This window comes from Cavia porcellus, unplaced genomic scaffold (genome assembly GCF_034190915.1).
Source record: "Cavia porcellus strain 051 isolate PalLab524CR breed Dunkin Hartley unplaced genomic scaffold, mCavPor4.1 scaffold_10, whole genome shotgun sequence".
NCBI lineage: Eukaryota > Metazoa > Chordata > Mammalia > Rodentia > Caviidae > Cavia > Cavia porcellus.
In genome coordinates, this window is record NW_026947493.1 from 44,584,136 (window position 1) to 44,604,326 (window position 20,191).

General features: G+C 36.6%; 1 protein-coding gene across 1 annotated transcript in view; it reads left to right on the forward strand.

Annotated features, from left to right (window-relative positions):
- Prex2 (phosphatidylinositol-3,4,5-trisphosphate dependent Rac exchange factor 2) overlaps positions 1-20,191 on the forward strand; it is a 310,793-nt gene that overhangs the window by 211,933 nt on the left and 78,669 nt on the right. Inside the window, exons 33-34 of the mRNA XM_063257426.1 lie at positions 707-809; positions 8,342-8,485. Coding sequence (XP_063113496.1) covers positions 707-809; positions 8,342-8,485 — 247 coding nt within the window. The remainder of the gene's footprint in view (positions 1-706; positions 810-8,341; positions 8,486-20,191) is intronic.

The window sequence follows — 20,191 nt, forward strand, 5'->3', positions numbered from 1 at the left end:
GATAGAAAGGCCAGATTCTTGTAGCAGAAAAGATGATATTGCATGAATTTGTTCCTACCTCTGAGCCGTACCCGTCACATCTGGACAGACATGTGTTGTAAGAAAGTAACAAATGGCTAAAATAAACTGCTTCCCATATTTACCAGATTTTAAGTGAGGTGAAAATCATTCTTGCCACCAAGGTCTTCAGAAGACCAATACATATGTACATGGAAATTGCATTTATCACAGTTCTGATAGTGGGCAAACTGAACAGTAAATAAATGATCTTTTGTATAATAGGATACCTGTTACGAAATATGTTTTATGTGTTTATAGATTTTTTTCAGCCTCAGACAATAAAGTGTAGTATAACTTTGTTATTAATATTTCATACCTACTTATTTTTTTATGGCTGTTACTTTCATGAGATTTCAGAAATTAATAGCTTTTTTAGATTTGTTTCCAAGTGAAGTCACCATAATTATAATCTAACTGTACAACAGTGACAAAATGGTATGTATGAACACCTAAAAATACAGAAAAGGGAATATATAAAATTAAAAGCTATGTAATTTTTAAGAATCGTTAATTTTACACAGGAAATTCCTTGGGGTTTGTTGATACTGTTGTTTTGTATGTACATGTCATAATTTATTGCAGATTCACATAATATTTTGACACTTTATAACATAATATGCTATATTTTATTTTTCCTTCTTTGTAGACAGATGAACAAGCCATGCTAGAAGATACACTGGTTGCACTATTTGATTTGGAAAAGGTTTCCTTTTACTTTAAACCATCAGAAAAGGAACCACTTGTTGCAAGTGAGTAATTTATGTGTTACAGAATTTTTCAGCATCACATAATAAAATGTGGTATAACTTTGATATAAATAATTTATACCTCATAACTTACAAATTGAAAGACCAGAAAGTAACCTTTTCACTTAATTTTCCACTTCTAAACCTGACCTAGAGAGCATTAGAACTTTCACATTCAGAGTAGTGCTACCTACAGTTCAGTATCATGTTTTATAGTTCTTTAAGTTATTCATCTACTAGTTTAGTATTTTCATAAATACTCTTAAAATGATTTCTGTCAATAGAAAAAAATTTTCAGGAGTTTTCTGTTATTTTTATATGTCACTCATTTTTCATACGTGTGAGAATCCTGTGATGGTGGTAGAAGGCAGAAGTTTCCTCTTGGCTGGGAGAGGGGACTTTTCATCTTTCCAGTGTCTAGCAGCATACATGTACTGTATACTATAACCCATGCTCTGAAGGTGATCATGGTATAATTTGTTCATCAAAAATTTCTTGAATGCTACTTCTTGCCAAGACTGTTTTAGTTTGTCAGCATCAAAAGAGAACTCTATGGACTGGAATTTCTCATGGAGCTTACATTTAAGTGGGGAGAGGAAATAGTAAGTCAGATGAATAAGTGAATTTTATAGTAAATTAGAAAGTACTAATGAAAGAGACTGTAACCTAAAGATGAAAGGGCAAGTGAGAGGTTGGACATAACAGGGCAGGGAGGGAAGCCTCACTAGGGAGCCCAGATCACAGAAGGGACTAAGGGAGCGACTCATGCAGATATTGGAGGAGGTGCCCTGGATTCTTTGGACTCCAAGGTAGGAAGACATGTGGCATTCTCTCAGGCAACAAGCAGGTCTACTTGGCTATATTAGACCAAGTGGAGAAGACAAGGGCAAAGTCAAGGTCAGACTGTGCAGGACTTGCTGGCCCAGGCGAGCACTATGCTTTCCTACCCAAGCCATTGAGAAGATTAACAGGGGAGTCTACCTTGTGTGCTAGAAGGCTGTATCTGGCTGCTGTGTTGAATACACCATTCAAGGGCCAAAAACAGAGGCCTGGAAACCAGGTGGAAAGCCCCAGAGTGACCTGGGTCAGAGATCATAGTGACTTTGTCTTAAGGATAGCTGTGAAGATTGTTTTTTAAAAAGTCTATGCATTTTCTATTAATTTACACAAGGAAAGAGAACAGGATTTTATTAAAACTTTGTTTTCTGTAGGGAACAAGAAAGAGAACAAGAACATGAGGTACAGAGATAGAAATATGGACTCTTGTTTGTTTGTTTTGGTACAGGGGATCAAACTCACAACCTCATGCTTGCCAGGGAGGCACTTATGCCGCTGAGCTAAATCCCCAGCCAGAAATATAGGTTATATTCAAGATAGATTTTATTTTCCTGGCAGTGGTATTATTTGATCAGTATAATATTTGAAAAAATTATGTGATCTTCTTTGTCTACAGATAGAATAAGATGTATTTTCATTTACTTGAATAGTGTAGGCACGGTTTTGTTGAAGGCAGGGAAAACACTATTTTGTGATAAAACTTAATATATTTTTAAAGTTTCACCTGGGAAAATATAGGCTCACAGGAGATCTCTTTCCCATGGTTCCAATGCAATATTTTGGCAAATGATCTGTAGAACAAGTAGAGCCAAAATTAAGCTTTGTAATATATTTCCTTATTATCTATCCACTCTAAGAAATTTCACTGGCACATTGGAACCTAAACTAAATATAAAGGTAACTGAGATCATGTAAGTAATGTTAGTATGCAAATGTAACCATGCATGTAACAAATACACATTGGGATATGCATATGGCAGTATATTTTTGGGTATTTCTTCAAGGCATAGCTTTGACTTCTGAAAATAGTGAAGCAGCAGTTTCAATGCTTTATAATTACATATTCTGGCAAATTAAAAACAGTAATGATAGGAATGTAGCTCTCACTTTAAGATGCTCAGGAAAGAAGAGAATTACATAGTTACTCAGGGTCATCATGTCTTAAATGCTATAAGAAAACTGGAGCTTTATTATTCATTGTGAGTAATTTCATCTTTCTGTATGTGTAGAAGCAGGAAAATCAGATTAGCTAATGAATTCTGCACCAGTGGAATGAGACTGGTTACCTGTCGGTCTATGAAGCAAGGTCTGAGCACAAAGGACTTGAAGTATGTGGTGTATATTAGTTAGCATTTTGTTACTGGGACCCAGGAACTGATAGGCACCATTTAAAAGAGAAGAGCTTTATTTTGTTTCATGTGTCAAGCGATTCAACCCATGGTCATCTGGCTTCAAGGCAAAAACATCAGGGCCCCAGAGCATGGTAGAGCCAGGAAGCCTATCTCGAGGTAGCCAGGAAGCACAGCAAGGAGCAGCAGCTCGACACACCAGGAAGTGTGCCAGCCAACCTCCTTGGTTATCACTAGTGTAAAGAGATCACTGACCTCAAGGTACCAGAGTTCAATTTCAGACCACATTCTCAGCTGTAAGCTCAGTGTTGCATGAATTATATAAGATAATACATTGGAAATTCTCTAACATTATGTGTGGCTCATTGTAGCATTTAGTGTTAGGGTAAACTGGGGCACAGTTGAGACCCCCGAGACAAGCAAAGTTTAAGCAATATGCAAGGGATTATTGCAGACTGACTGCAGTCAAGCCAAAAGTGAAAAGACCATTGGCCCCCAGCAAGGGGCAAGAGCATGTTTTATAGGGGAGTTTAGGTTTGCAAGGGGGACCTTACTGAAGGGGGTGCAAAATTTTGGATCTTTGAGTAGGGAGCCGGGGGCTGGCTGATAGGGCAGTATTGGGTATGGTGGAGGTGGTGTAGCAGGCACAGCATGTCTCTTGTGTTTTTTCAAGGAATCAGCTCTCTGCAGGTGGAGCTGGGCAGGGCAGCTACTAGTTGGTGGAGCTGTGTGGGGAAGCTGGTAGATTCTTATTACCACTGTGCACTCATAGCAGTAAGATCTGCTTGGGGAGTTTCTGTCTCCTATCTGTGTGGGAATCTGGTTCAGAGATCTGTCACTTAATAAATGTTTGTGTCCCTACTCCTTACTTTATTACTTTACATTCTTTTTAGTAACCTGTATTAATAGTATTTCCCATAGTCTTATTTTTGCAGTAAACAATCAAGATATTCTGGACAATTATGGTTTGTCGAGAACACTGAACTTAATTGTCTGAATTGAAGACATTACATTTTTACTAAAGAAATAATTGTTAAATATTTGTAGCACACTAAGTGCTGAGATAAATTCTAGGAACATTATGGTATGTATATAAAATAAATTCCCTGTTAGTATGAAGCTTAGATTGTAGAGAAAGATATTAAAGAGTAAGTGGCCAATTTGACTACTTTTCTGATATGAAAGTTACAGAGAACATTCTATGTCCCATTGTATAGTGAAAAAGGAGTAAATTGTCTAAATGATTAGACTGTGTAGAATAAATTTATTTTGTGGAAAATATTTTTTAGAGAATCCTGTGACAGTAGATCTTGTCCTTTTCAGTGGTGACACTGGTAGTTTTATAATTATTAGAAGAATATATATATATTTGTGTCCCCAGCATTTCTTAAGCATAGTGCCTAAACAGTGAATGGCAACATGGATGAGACCAATAGGGGCTGACAACTTAAATGGAGACAACAATAAGAAATTAAGTACTATAAAGGTAGTTGGGGCATGATAGATCCTATGAAGCATGTGAGCAGATGCATGAAGAAAAAGAGTGATGTGGCCACTTAAGGGGTGTCCAGAGAAGGCTCTTTGTGGAAATAGCTTTTAAGCTAAGATGTGAACTACAGATAAGCTCAACCAGACCCCAACCTGTGAACCTCACTTCAGACAGAGGCCACACTCATTGGCCTCATTCTGTAGCCAGCTGCCATGTTGGAGGAACTGGAAGGTACCACTGAAACTCCTATCTAGGGTGAATCCTCTAGTTAGAAAACTTTTCCCAACTTGACCTGCAGCTTTAATATAAAATTACAATCAAAATTCCAGATTATTTCATGGATGTCAACAAAATGATTCTAAAGTTTACATGGAGAAAGAAAAGCCAGAATAAAGCTAGACATGAGGCTCAGCTGTAGAGAGAGTACTTACAAGGCCTAGGTTCAGTCCCAAGTACTGCTGCCAGAGAGCTTTTCCTCGAAGAATAATGGTTCTGAAGCATTTAATCTTTGTACAGTTATAATCAACTTTATTGTTCTTAGCAGATAAATTTCCACGAGAGAAAGGCAACGTTTTCAACTTCATTATTATTATGCACATTTTCAAAAAGCTTTTACATTTTTCATGTTGTTGAGAGTCCTTTGTACAATTTAGATGACTATTTTATTAGATGTGTCATTTGCAGGCATTTCCTCTGAATCTGTTGTTTGTTTTCTCAGTCTATTGACATAATCCTTCACAGGGCTGAAGTTTTAAATTTTAATGAAGTCCTGCTAATTAATTCTTTTTTGCTGGTTGCATTCTTAGTGTTATTTCTAGAAAGTCATTACCACATTCAAAGTCATACAGGTTTCTCCTGTTATCTTGTAGGATTTAAAAAACTTTCACATTAAAAGCGACTATCAGGTGTTCCAGCACCATTTGTTGAAGAGCCTACCTTTGCTGCACTGTGTGCCTTTACTTCTGTATCAGAAATATATTCATGAGGGTCAGCTTCTGGGTTTCATTTTTTATCTGTCTATATTTTGTACCATATCACACGTTCTGGGTACTACAGCTTTTTACAGTAATCCTTGAAGGTAATGTCTGCCCTCCAATTTTTTTTTCCCTAGTATTAAGTTGGCCATATTGGCTAGGTCTTCCTTTCCTTCCTCCCTTACTTTTCCCTTCCTTTCCTCTCTTTCCTTCTCCTCCATTCCCTTTTCTCTTTGTGCGGTACTTGTACATGCTAGGTAAGTACTCTACTGCTGAGCCTCATCCCAAGCTTTATTCTGGCTTTTCTCTCTCCATGTAAACTTTAGAATCATTTTGTTTACATCATGAAATAATTTGGAATTTTGATGGAATTTTATGTTAAAGCTGCAGGTCAAGTTGGGAAAAGTTTTCTAACTAGAGAATTCATCCTAGAGAGGAGGGTATCTCAATAGTATTGAATATAGGGTAGTTCTTCATTTATTTTGATATTTTTAATCGGAAATGTATAACTTTTAAAATACACAAGTATTTCATTTTTATATAGGGAGCTTAAATAAATGTACTGTGTTTTTCTTATTGTAAAAGCTAAGATTTCCAGCATGGTGTTGAAAGAAGACATCTTGCACCTTCCTGATTTTAGTGGGAAGGCTGACTTCTCATCATTACATATGATGTTACTGGAGGTTTTGTAGATACTCTTTATCAAACTGAGAAAGCCCTCTTTTACTTGTTTACTGAGTATTTTATTACCATTAAGTGCTAGATTTTGTCAAATTTTTTCTGTATTGTTGTGATCATGGAATTTTTCTTTAGTTTCATTTTGGTGGATTACACTAATTGATTTTCAGATACTGAGCCAGCCTTGCTTGCATACTTGGGATAAATTCCATTTGATCTGGACTTCTTAATACATTATTAGATTGGGTTTGTTAAATGTTTTTGAAAAAAATTTTTACATATATTCATTGTTATGCACTTTTACGGGTACAGCATGTACTTTGAGGCAAATAACTTGCATTCTTTAACATAGTACTCATAGTGATCAACACTTTAAAATATATACTTGCTAGTTTTTAAGTAAGCTTTAGCTGTTGTGTTCTTAGTATACCTTCATTTCTTCTATGTTAGTCCCGTGAGACTCCACCTCCTATATTACTGTGTTTCTTTCTATAGCATTAATCCTTTGTTAAAATTGATTACCTTGATAGTAAAGAGTAAGAGTGTGGAATTTGTGTTACTTAGCTTTTCCTTATTTCAACAAATACCAGAGGTAAACAATTTAAAAGGAGAAAATAATTATTTTGACCCCTGATTAAGAGATTTCACTCCATGGTTAAGCTCCCTGTTGGCTTTGGGCCTGTGACAGAAAGTATATCAGAGCAACGATCACATGGTAGAGGAAGCTGCTGGCCTCATGGTGGCTGGGAAGCAGAGAGGGAGAGGAGAGAATCAGATTCCAGGGTCCTCTTCAAGGGTGACCTTACTCCAGTGACCTTACTTCCTCCAGATAGGCCCTCTCCTCATGGTCCCACCGCCTTCCAGGAGTACCTTAGGGTGGTGACCACGCCATAGGCCTTTGGAGTCATGTAACATTCGAACTGTAACAGAACTTAACAAAAAATTAAAATATGTATTATGACAGGTTGAAAAGAACAAGATGCAAATACTTAGTATGTGTGAATCTATCATTTCTACAGTTTCCATGCATCTTTTTCAATTTAGAAAACAAAAAAAGGATTTGCCAGATCATGAAGATTCAATTAATATTTAATCCTTTGACTAAGAAACTTGCTTTTGCTCTTTCTTAAATTAATCTCTTCATATTTTCCATTTCAAAAATACAGTACCAAAAAACATTATTTCATGTAAAAAAGAGATTTATAAGTGTTAATACAATATCTTCATTATTGATATGCAGAATTTCATACATATTTGATCTGTGTATATTTATATAAATGAAAATGTGTATATTATATATATATTTTTTTTTAATCTATACATTTGGAACCTAAAATCTATGATCCTTAAATGATACTTGACCTTGAACACTAGTTTTATCAGTTTATTTCTAGATATAGAAGTAATAAATATTAAACTAAGATTTGTATTAAATTCTAACTGTGTTTTATCCTTAATTTTTATCTAGTTAGGGTGACTATTTTAGCTTTTTAGGAAAATTTTTCATTCTTTTGTAAAGGGGTAGAAATATTTACCATAGCTATGTATCATAAAAGGGAATGGATTTGGGATATCATTGTGAAATACTTCTACAATACAGTATTTCACCTTTTCAAATATTTGATTTTTTAAGTAATTAAACTTGGCATCTTTGAAAATTGCTACATGACTTTGGACAGGTAATTTCTAATGACTGTAGGGCATCAACAGAGGGTGATTCATTTTTGATTTGGTGCTCAGGGAATGGAGTATACAAAGCCCATGCTAATTTTGTTACTGTTTGCTGTGTATTTAATTTCTTGTGTATTACTTAAGAAGTGTACCCCAAGGCCTCATTTTGTCTAAAATATGAACAAGGCAGCTACCCTAGGATATTCTGAATCCAAGCCATGTGTAGCTGAACTCATTTTGTTAAGGGAGGCATCTGGTATGTCCAAGTATAACTATGTTTCCTATTACAGAATTTCGTGTGCAGTACAGTAATAAATCTGTTGCTTTAGCTAATGAGAACCTGATTTAATGTTCTTTCACTGAATAGCACTTTATGTATACCTGAACGTGATACACATGAGCACTTTAAATATATAATTTTCTAGGAATTTTCAGGATTCTTTGTAAAGACTGAAAGACTACCTTAGATAATCTATACATGTACAGTGTATGACATCCTGATTTCAGAGAGTAATGAAACCTTTAATGTCATTTTAGATGTGCCTCTTACGTACCAAGCAGAAGGAACCCGGCAAGCTCTAAAAATTTACTTCTACATTGATAGTTATCATTTTGATCAACTGCCTCAGCGGTTGAAAAATGGAGGAGGGTTTAAAATTCATCCTGTTCTTTTTGCACAAGGTAAACTTTTCCTTTCTATACTTCAAATACTCAAAATTTTAAACACAGAATTTTAACAATCAAGTGTTTTTTGTTAATTGGAAGATTCTCTTTGGCTTTTAGGGAATATATTTTGTTCTGAGGATATGTAGTAAGGAAAGAATGACCTATGATTTAAATATTTATCTAACAGGCTTATAGCATTATTTATAAGGGTGAAATATGATATCAGTAGCTTAAATAATGATAAATTTAAAAGGGCTAAATGAACTTGCTATTAGTTAAATCATAGTAAAACCATTAAAAATGTATGGTTAACATATTTTATGAAATAGAAAAAGTGTGATAGTGTACACATGCAGATTATTTTTGATTGTGTTGTAATCTCAATTATGTTGTATATATGTATATAAATTTAGGTATGTGCAATGTTTTCTGCATCTTTGAGTGGTTAAACTGATGCTTTTAAAAACATTTTATACATCAAATTTTTGTCAGGAAATATATATTACTGATCTTATTTTTTTTAGTAAGTGGTAGGGGTGATAAAATTAAGAGTAACATGAGTAAGAAGATTCTTGCCATGAGCTAGGTTTCCCAGGGAAGATCATTGATCTTTTTTATTTCCGAGGTTATTTATGCTGCCCTGAAAAGAGCAGAAGTAGTAAGGGCCCCTCCTGAAGCTCCTAAAGTGAGCATAGCATGTATCACAAGATTGTATCAACTTCTCTGAATAATACCATGAGTTTTGGTTTTTTTCTTTAGAGTTTTCTAGGTCTGCATTGGTGTTGCTGTGGACTTTTATGTTCTAATAAAAAATGAGAAGAGTAGGAAAATAAAATCAAGCTTTCTATATAACTGAAGAATAGGCAGGCATTTGAAATTTAAATTTAAGTAAAAATTTTGCTTTGTACATTTCCATATTATTTTTAAAAACTGAATTCAAAAAGATAGATCATTTTCTTACATTGCTGTAGTTTGAAAACTATGACTACCTCAGATATATTCTTGACAATACTGCATTTATGTTGAGGGAACTTTCAGTGAAATTATGACTGTAGGAGTGATTTAGAAGGCGTTTTAATTTCTGTTTGGAGGACTATGATTTATGGGTTGTGTCATTGTAGGTAATAAAGATTCTGTAAGAAAAAGAGTAAAGTCAAAAAACATTGAACAAAAATAGACCTTTCAAGATAACAGGACAATAGTTTAGCCAAAAGTGTATCAAAGTCCTTATAGAAATACACAGTTTGAGAAGATGGGAAGGTTCTGATCTAAAATGTTAACTTTTATAGGGCTTCATTAGGGATTGCAGTTGTTTCCAGTTTCTTCATTTATTTTCCTTTATGTCTCATTTTTAAACTGTCTTAAGAATCTTTACTGATAGGACAGATGGAACCTAGTATCTTCCTTTAAAATAATTGTTCCATTTATGACCCTCTACCTTAAATATCTAAGTAATCATGTTCAGCAGCCGACATGCCTAGGAGAAAGATTATCTTTGCAAGGATCCTCCATTTAGAATTTTGGCAAAACCAATTTTAAAATAACCCCTAAATATAGTTCACTGAATATAATAACACAAGAAAAACTATAGTAAACTTTAGGTTTTCCAGTTCTCATAGAATTAAAACATACGTATGATTTGAATAGGAAGCACGGGAAATATTTTTGTAGTTGAGGTTACAGAAGATTAAAAAGCATGGAGGGCAGTTGGTCTCATTACATATTTGCCAGGCTAAAGTGGTGTATTTAAAAGGGCCACACCGATTTCTTTGCAGTCATAAAGGCCCCCGGAAGAATCATTGGTTACTCATGGGATTTGTCATATTGCGTGAAGCCTGGAAATCCGGACCGGATCTGAATAGATACTGCCGTCTAGTAATGAAAGTGGTGGCAAATGGAAGAGATTGGGATCAGGGTCTATTCCTGGGATGAAAGTTTGTTTTAAGAGTTTTAGTTTTTGTGAATGCGTGTATGCATGTTTTTTTTTTTTTTTGCTAGAAAATGTCTTTAAAAATAGAAAAGTTAGATGAATTGAAAATTTCATGGAAAATTTATTAAAATCAGCCTCCCCAAAGCTGTCTGTAATACCGTATAGCATAAAAGGAGCAAATGTATTATCCTCTTCTGTTTTTCTCACCTCCATGAAGTTCTGGAGATGGATCCAGTGCTTGAGGAAGTATCTTGCTGAGACAGGACCAGCTGTTACACCAGGAAATTGAGAGTGGGAATTGAATGGGGGCTCTGTATGAATGTATGTTGCTGGAAACCAGGGCTTTGAGAGAACAGAAATGTAGGCAGACAAAAGTGACACAGATTTTCAAAGTAAGACACATGGAAATAACCAGACAGGAAAACTGGCACAAAGCCTACCTGAATGCTAGAATATGAAAATCACAAACTCTGCCCTGAACATACTTCCTACAGGTCAGGGTATTCAAGCTGATGCAAATCCCTAAGCACCTACTGAAATTAAATAATTTTAAATGGAATCCAAACAAGAGGGGTAAATATTTAAGGTCTTTTCTTCCACCTGCTCCTCAATGATTTATTTCCATGGGTCTGTCAGTGGCTCTCAAAACCCGCTGCACATTAATCGTTTCAGAATGGTTTTGGTAAATACCTGTGCTCGGCTCCATAGCATGGGAGATCAGATGGGAAGATTAAGGCCTAACTGGCCTCTTCTGTGAGCACGAGAGAGAAAGACAGGGCATGAGTGTGTGCTGTCATGCTGCAAGAAAAGTAATACAGCTAAGATTCTGTTGTTTATGCGGGTATGTACCATGGATGGTGGGAGACAGATGAATCCTGTTTTACTCTAATTGCTTGTGCCTGTGTCTTAGTGAAGAAAGCCAAGGTGCACCAGTCATTCTGGGCTATTTGTCAAAGGGAAAGAAAAGCCCCCCCCCCCCGCATTTTAACCTAATTCTGTGTATCCTCTCTGTTGCCTCTAAGTCAGGTACTAGCTCACAAGTTGGCCCCCCTACACCACACCAAACACCCACCAAATCAATTAGATGGAGTTGCTGGGTGTGAGCAGTAGGTGATGCCAGGATATTTCAGCAAATTTCCAGCTTTCACAAGTGTATGTGAATTATGAGATACTATAAAATTATCCAGTTAATCCTTAATTACAAGAATTTATATCACAAGTGTTCAGTATATCTAAATTCAGGGAAGATGAGGCAAAGAGGTTAGGAGCAATGCAAACCGTTTTTTATACTCTTAAGATTATTAGAATATAACTTGGCCCTAAAAGGAGACATGACCTTAGGTGGGACAGTTCTTGAGGTTTTGTGTGTGTGTGTGTGTGTGTGTGTGTGTGTGTGTGTGTTTTAATCCAAAGCTGAAGGTGGTCTGGAGAGTGGACAGCTCAGGAGTGTCTTCTGCAGCAATCACAGCAGCTGATCAGTGAATCCCTCACTTCTGAAAGGGGGATTCTATCATGTGGCTTCCAGGGGATCCTCTGTGGTCCATGTTTTGTGTTCTTCAGAATTTTGTCTTTGTATAAGGCCTGAGAGAGGCTCCCCCGGTCCCTGGTATTCTTCCCTTGGTGGTTGGGGGTGGTTTCCTCTTGTGGAAAAATAAAAAGCTGCCACCAAAATAAAAAATATTCTACCCTTAAATCTCATTACTTTAAGAGGTATCTTTTGGCTGCAAATGTGGCTCTGATTGAGTATAACTGAGCCACTGGGTTCAACCCACAATGCTGATTTTAAAAAAGAGTAAGAAGAAGAGGAAGAGGGAAGGAAAGGGGAAGGGTAGGGGGGAAAGGGGAGGAAGGGGGGGGAAGGTGTCTTTCTGCCAGGCATGGTGACACACCTGAAATCACAGCTACTGAGGAGGTAAGAGATTGCAAATTCCAGACCAATCTAGGTAACTTAGAAAGACTCTGCTTCGAAAAATAAAAAAGAGTAGGAATGGAGCTTAACGCAAATACCTTGGGCTCCATCCCCAGTACCACAAATAACTAGGAAAATAAGAAAATAAATGGTGCCTTTCTCTATTTAGAGTTTAATTAAAATTTCTTAGACTATTCAATATTTTCTCCGTTAAACAAAAGAGCATTTTGTTTCAAATATAATCTTTTTCTAAGTTACTTTCATTCAAGTATTTTTTATTAAAAATTAAGCCCTTTAGTTTTCTTTCTGGATTTTATACAGTAGTTATAATTGAAACAATATATAACTTTTTAAAAATGCAGGAACTATTCCCAGAATTGAGTTTTGCAAACTGTTAGAGTTTGAATATCTAAACCCACATCTCTGTTGCTCATGGCGGCACCCACGAAGCTTGCTTTCCTTGCACTAACGGTAGCCAGTTCTGAGCCATTCTGCCCAGTTGCCACCAGTTCCTGTAAGCTGCAGCAGTAGGTGAACCACATGTCATTTACAAGGTACAGTGTCATTAGCCTATCAAAAGAGAAAGCCAGTCAGTTGAAACTATTTCTTTTTCCTTTTTATTGGTACCAGGGATCAAACTCACGACTGCCTGCTTGCAAGGCAGGCACTTATGCCGCTGAGCTAAATCCCCAGCCCCAGTTGAAACTATTTTAAAACTTACTTTTTAGCGTTTCTATGCTTTTCTTCATGAATACCTTTCTTTTTTAGCGAATGCAGAGGGGGCTCACTCTCATACTTGTAATGGTTTTTTTTTTTTTTTTTAATAATTTTCATTGTTTTTCTACTTCATGATCAGTAAATGCTACTAAATAAATTAAATATTTATTCAAGCACGTATGTTACAATATACTGTAAGGATGCGAACTAAAAAACTGGATAAGAAAATGCTAAGGGACCAAGGTTTGAAATTACCATGACATTGTTATACTTTCTGATATATTTTTACTGGAGAATAGAAATTTAATTTGGTAGAATACCATTCTGTTTTTTTTTTTTTAATAACAATAAGTTTTTCAGCTGGAATAAGGAATATGGTCCCTTGGCCATACAAATTACAGTTTTTAAACAGAAAACTCATCTTTTTTGGTTTATTCCCCCCCAGTCACAATTCTATTTATATGCCATAAAATCCTTGCTAAGCTTCTTGGCAAAACCATTAGATACTTTTCCTGTTTTTTTTTTTTTTCAAAACTTCATGTATTATAAATTTTTACTACCTTACTAATTAGATAATATTGTCAAGAGATGTAATGAAAATGGTAGTTTACGGTAATACAGAAGTTATCTATCAAAATTATCCTCAATTGTTTTATGTAATTGTTACTATGCTGTAACAAGGTTTTAGAGCAGGACTGGCCATTCTGGCTAAAGTCGAACCATCAGAACCTTTGTAAAAACTAGATTTTCATTGGACAGTTTCACCGTTGCTCCATTCCGTTGTTCTTTTTCTAGTTCTTCTGGTCTTAACTCACAGTGGAACTGTTCTTGCATGAATCCTCCCCTTAGTTCTCCACATTTCCTGTTTAGCTAAGCACAACAATGCATAATCTATATTTCATGGAAATTAAATTTGAGTAATGCCTGTAGAGTGTTTGGCATGTTGCCTGGAGCACAAAACTCATATTCAATAGATAAAACTATTCATGGGATGTCTTAATACAATTACAGTATTTAATCAAATTCTTTCTCCCATAATAATAATTAATAGGTACTCCTGTTTTCCATGTGAAAAATGAAGAACCTGAGGATCTCAAATATTAATTAACTTGTCCATAGTTTTTACTTTCATATAGAGGTTTTCACCCTTAGATTTCCAACCAGTAAATCCTAACTATGAAATTGGCAATAATTAGTATCACAGCTATATAGAAATATTTACCTATATTTCTATATTTAGTTTCTATTCTTAAGGAACAGTTTTTTATAGTGTGTAATTTTACTAACAGGAATTAGAATATCTTTAGAGTTCTTATAACTTTAGGAAGCAGTGTTAATTACCAGAAAAAAGACTTACTACTCAATATATGCATATATCTTTTATACAATAACGAAATACTTATAGATCTAGATCAAGTGTAGATGTCAGGAACAAATATAAATAAATGTCAAACTTTGATCATTTTATATGTTTAAGGTCTAAATGTATATTATATGAAAGAGTACTTGTTCATTACTTCATATCTATTAAAATCGTGTAGTCTAGTCTTAACTCTATAAACAACTTCAAAGCTTAGACTTACAGCATATAAATATATATGTATATGTGTGTATATATGTATGTCCCCCAAATATATGTTGTTATAAAATCAAATATACTGTTTATTAAACTATTTGTGAACTGATTATTGAAAACATTTTATAGGTTAACATTCAAATACTCTTAACTCTTAAAGCTTACTTTTTAGTAACCAAAAGCATAACAATGAAAACACAAGAAAGTATTTTAGTTGGGGATATACCTCAGTGACACAGCACCTGCCTGGTAAACGCAATGTTGTAAGTTTGATTCCTGGTACCAAAGAAAAAAAAGAAAAGTATTTTAGTAAAATATAGCACCTTAACTTTTAAATCTAGTTTTGTAAGTTTAATCAAGAGCATCTCAGTATCTTTAAGAACCACATTGTTTTAGACACAGAAAGCTTAAATTTTAAATTATAAAGCCAAAATAGTTGCATTACATGACTCATCACAAAGGTTAACAGTTTTTAAAGTACATATATGTATATGTGTGTATATATATATAAAATTTGACCAAGGAAAGCTCTTTTGTACTATCCACTGACAATGATAGACATTCCATTTATAAAACTGTTTTTTATATTATCTTGCATTATCTGACAACCCAAATGGAAATATGTTTTTTTTTTTTTTTTTTTAATTTTATTTAAGGAGAAAAGAAAAAAAAAAAGGCAGGGAAAGGGTACAAGTTATACAGATTTACAGAAAAAAAATGAACAGTAGGAAATCACTAGTTAATGGATTACATATTGTCATCTTAGAAATAATTGTTCAAGTCACAAAATTAAAGCTTGTAAAGTGGACATTCCATCAATGATACTGCAAACAGTTCTGTTCAATGATCCAACAAAACTCTGTGATATCATTTTCTATCTTATACACTTAAATATACATGCAGTTATATAGTTTAGAGTACTTTCTTTTCCTCTCTTTTGTACCATGACTATTACACATTTTGGGTTTCATTGCTCCCACGGTTCTTATTACTTTTTTGGAAGAGAGTAAAACCAAATGTGACATAACAGAACAGAATCGGTCAAGTCAAAAGGGTGGACATAATAGATAATGTAAAAACATAATACAGGTGATCAACAATGGTTACCATAATGTCTCCCGCTATCTCTAATAGAATTGCCTATATCATTAGTTATAATACAATTGAACAAAACAGTAAAGAATAAAACCGACAAAACCAAAACATTGGAGACATTGTAGGTCTTCAAAAGTAGCTAAAAGTCAACAAGAATGGGCGTCATAATGAATCTCATTATCTTCACAGCTGATGCCTAAACTTTCGAACCTGATACTATCCAGCAAAACAGAATAGGGGAACATCAGTTAAAAACCAGATGGTGAGAGTAATACAGGGCTTTGAATCAAGGTAATGAAAAGTCAAAATGGGTTACTATAATATATCCTGCTATTTTTTTCCTTTAATTAAAAGGATAAAGATAAAAAAGTAAATAATGGAGTGGAGATTGAGATAAAAGAGGGCATAACAACGAAACAGCGCAGATCAAAACATAACCATTTAAGCAGAATAGTGCTTCACCACCAGATAATCCTAACCTAAAAGTAGTTACCATATTGTTTCTTTCTTTGAAATCCTTGAGTACAACTTCGTATACTGTAGCATTAAGTATATCAAAACAATGTAAAACCATTCAAGAGAATGACAGCATTACAGAGTATTTAGAATCGACTAACAGAAAATGAACAATGGTTTCTGTATAATCTCCTTGTCTTTAAAAGGTTTTTGCTTATACTATCGTACATAATAAAATCCAATAAGAGACAGCCTATTTAGACCATTGGAGACAGAAGGACAAAAGCTAGATGAGACTTCAAAACAAGATGATACTAAATCAGTATTACCTATTAAGATGTCATTTTCTCCAAAATAGCTGTTCCTATCATCCAATCTTCTCTGCCTCATTTCTGTTAAGCTCTTTTTCTGTCAGTAGCTGTCAGTTTGTCTTCTTCATTTTGTTCTCTGCTCCATTTGTTGTGGCCTCCCCGCCACTATTTCTGGGTTCTTTGTATTTTTCTTTTTTTAGAATATCCTGCAATACTTTCTGTAGAGTTGAATTGGTGGTTGCAAATTCCCCCAGTTCCTCTTTATCCTGGAAGCACCTTGTTTTTCCATCAATTTCCAGGGACAGTTGTGCAGGATATCTCAATCTTGGCTGGAGATTATTATCTTTCAATGCTTGAATTATTTCCCCCCACGCTCTTCGTGATTTGATGGTTTGTGCAGAGAAATCTGCTGTAATTCTGATGGGTGTTCCCTTGTAAGTGGTCTGTTTCTTGTCTCTTACAGCTTTTAATATTCTGTTCTTGTATTGAATTTCTGGAATTTTTATTATTATATGCCTGGGTGTTGCTCTGTTTGGGTTGTAGGTAGCTGGGGTCCTGTATGCCTCATACATCTGAGTATCTTTACCTTTTGCTAAATTAGGAAAATTCTCCTGGATTATTTCTGTGAGTAGCTTTTGTAGTTCACTTGTTTGCATCCCTACTTCTTCTTTTATGTTCTTAATCCTTAAGTTATGGATCCTCTTATCATCTTCTTGTCTTTGTATTATTGCTGTTTGTTTCTTTGTTATTTTTAAGAAGTTTTTCATTTCATTCTCCCATATTACAAGTCTGCCCTCCAGTTCAGATAGTCTGTCCTTAGTTTCTTTCAAGCTGTTATGCCAGTCTTCGATAGACTTCTTAGTATCTTGGTAGTCCCTTTGAACCTGCTTCACGTATTCTATGCTTTCTCTGTTTTCTCCATCAAACAATTCTCCCCTTTTTTTCTGTTCTTCCATTCCATCACCTGTTTTTTCTTGGGTGGTGCTTAGCATTTCTCTAACTATTCTGCATACTTCTAGCTTCAGGTCGTTGATAACTTCATTCCTGAATTGGTCTATGAGGCTCTCTATATGGTGCCTTATGTGTATTGGTGCGGTGTCTGCTATTGCCTGTTTCTCAGAATTGGGGGCCGAGGAGACTTTCTTGTTGCTGCCTCTTCCCATGCTGCCTCTTCTTCTCTGTTCCTTATATATGCAAGCTTATATAAGAGGCCCAGCTTCTCTCCCAGTCAGCCACAGCCTTATCGAATTGCGCCAGTTAGGTGTTCCTGCTCACCGCTGCGCACCAGGGAGTTACGGACCAGGCAGCCTACGCGTCTCCCCTCCCGGCCACCGTCAGGCTCTGGGATCTGGGTTGGGACAGTCTACCAGGTCCGCCGGCAGCGTCACGCAGGCCAGGCACTTTTCACCAATCCCGCCCGAGAGGGGGATGTGTGGCTGGAGTCGCCACCGCGCCCTGCTCCCGCAGGACTGCTCGGGCCCAGAAAGTCCTCTGCTGGAGTCAAACTGTGGTAGAGTGTCAGTTTCTCTCACTCACCTCACCATAAGTCAGTGCACGCCTCCCTGCCGTTCGCAGATTGCCGTTCTCAGAGCTTCTGCACGTCTCTCCCCTTGCCGAGCCGCTGTAGAGGCAGCCAGCCACTGCGCGGCGGGAAACCCAAATCGCGGCTTACAATGGCGCGGTTCCAGCCTCCACACCGAGTCTTTTCTGTTCCTGTTTTAGCACCAGGACTGCATTCCAAGTTGGCTTCTCTCAGCCCAGTTCGTTCCTGAGTCAGCAGAGCATATCTCCACCTGCTTATGTCTCCTTAGTCCGCACCATTCCTGGCTTCTGAGCCGAGTCTTTCAGAGAGCCGCAGGTAGTTGCTGTTATCTGTCCGCCATGTTCTCCCGGAAGAGTCAAATGGCAACTTAATTGTGTGTACTGAGCAATTGGCTAGATCTTACATCTTTGACATCCTCCATAATATATTAAAAGATCCTAGAATCGCGTCAGCACAGTGACCGTGAGAGGGGGTGCGGATGTTATCTCTGCCACGCAAAATGGTACTACATCCAGATTTGTTGGTGACTCAACTCTGAAGATCCCCACTCGTCTCCTTGAGAGACTTTCTCCTGCTTCTTACAATACTGTGTGTCTTTCCGGTCTGTAAGAGTCCTTCCATGAGGCCTGTAGGCCATAGAAGTCTCAGTAAGCAGTCTAGCCGGGACAGAAATTCTCAGCACTACGTTGTGGTCAGGGCAGCCATGACACCGGAAGTCCCAAATGGAAATATGTTACCAACTCTAAAGACATTTCTATTCTTTACCAGTGAATTTAAATTAGCTGAGAGCCAGCCTGGGGACATGTTCTGGAGAGAAATCATGGCGAGAGAGGCAGTCCTCTTGGAACTGAAGGTTGTGGCCGTCCCTTAACACTTGCAGTTATTAACTCTAAGAGGCCCTCCAAATGTTTTTTGTTCTATCAGTGAACTCATCTTTTGCTGTAAACCAGTCTGCCCTGTGTAGCAGCATTCTTGAGGGGAGAGCGAAGTGAGGAGAGTTAATTTCCAGTTCTGCCTAAGGGCAGGAGGGATGATAAACTTGGGATAAAACTTTTGCGTTTGAAGATTACATCTAGACCAGTTTTTAAAAATATGGCCCAGGGAGAAGTCAGAGTTAACAGTAAAGGCCAGCTTTCTTCTGGAAAGGTTGCGGAGACGGGGGAAATCACCATTTGGGAAGCCTGGTCCTGGAATCCAGCAGCTACAGAAGAGAACTACTGTGGACGGAGCGCTACTTCTATATATTGTATTTCTTAGAGCAGGGGCAGAATAGAAGAGTGACCATCTGCACGGCACACATACCCAATCTTTACCATTCACCTGTTCAAAACCAAACCCTTTCCAAGACTGAGCTCTAGTAATCAAAGAAGCTGAATGACTGTTCCATTTTCTGAGAGAGAGAAAGAGAGAAAAAGGAAATTAAAGAACATATCGAAGCGGTACCTTTAAACTGTATTGTTTTGGTCTCATAAACATGTGTCCTTTTGAAAGTAGCTCATTGTAGTATCACCCAGAGATCATTTATGTCCCACTTGTGTCTCAGGATGAGTCTGTCTTGCCAATCTTAGGAGAAATCTTTACCCAGGCACCAAATCTCCCAAAACCCTCAGGTGTGCCTCCCTGGAAAAGCATGGATTCAAATTCCCATCCAACCGGTGATTGGGAATTATGTAGTCTATAAAGGCATGCCTATCTTCAGTGCCCTTATACATGAGACATCACTTTCTAAGTTTCAGGAGCCTTCAGTTGGAAAGGAAGAGTATACTGATAACATCCCTACAGAGGTGAACGTGCAAAACCTGTCCCATAGCCTCTGGCTGAGTGCAGACACACTGGGCAGGCCATTAGGCAAAAATCATTCCCAGAAGATATCTGTACATAATAAGGGCCAAAGGCATCTTGTAACTACCAAATAAGCCTGAAACACAAATAAAAACCATCATAGCTTAAACCTTTTATCATTTGGACAAAAAAACAAGGTGTACACAACCAACAAAATGCATATGCAACTAGCAAATGAGAGGTGACAAGTTTGATTATCTAGAGAGTCACAGTCCAGAATCCAGCCAAAATATTTAGGGGTGCCAAGAACAAAAGCAAACTCTTACCTCTTTCCAGTTATCTTTATGGGACATCTAAAATGACATAGGAGAAAAGTAACTCCTGACCAATTATATGCCAAAT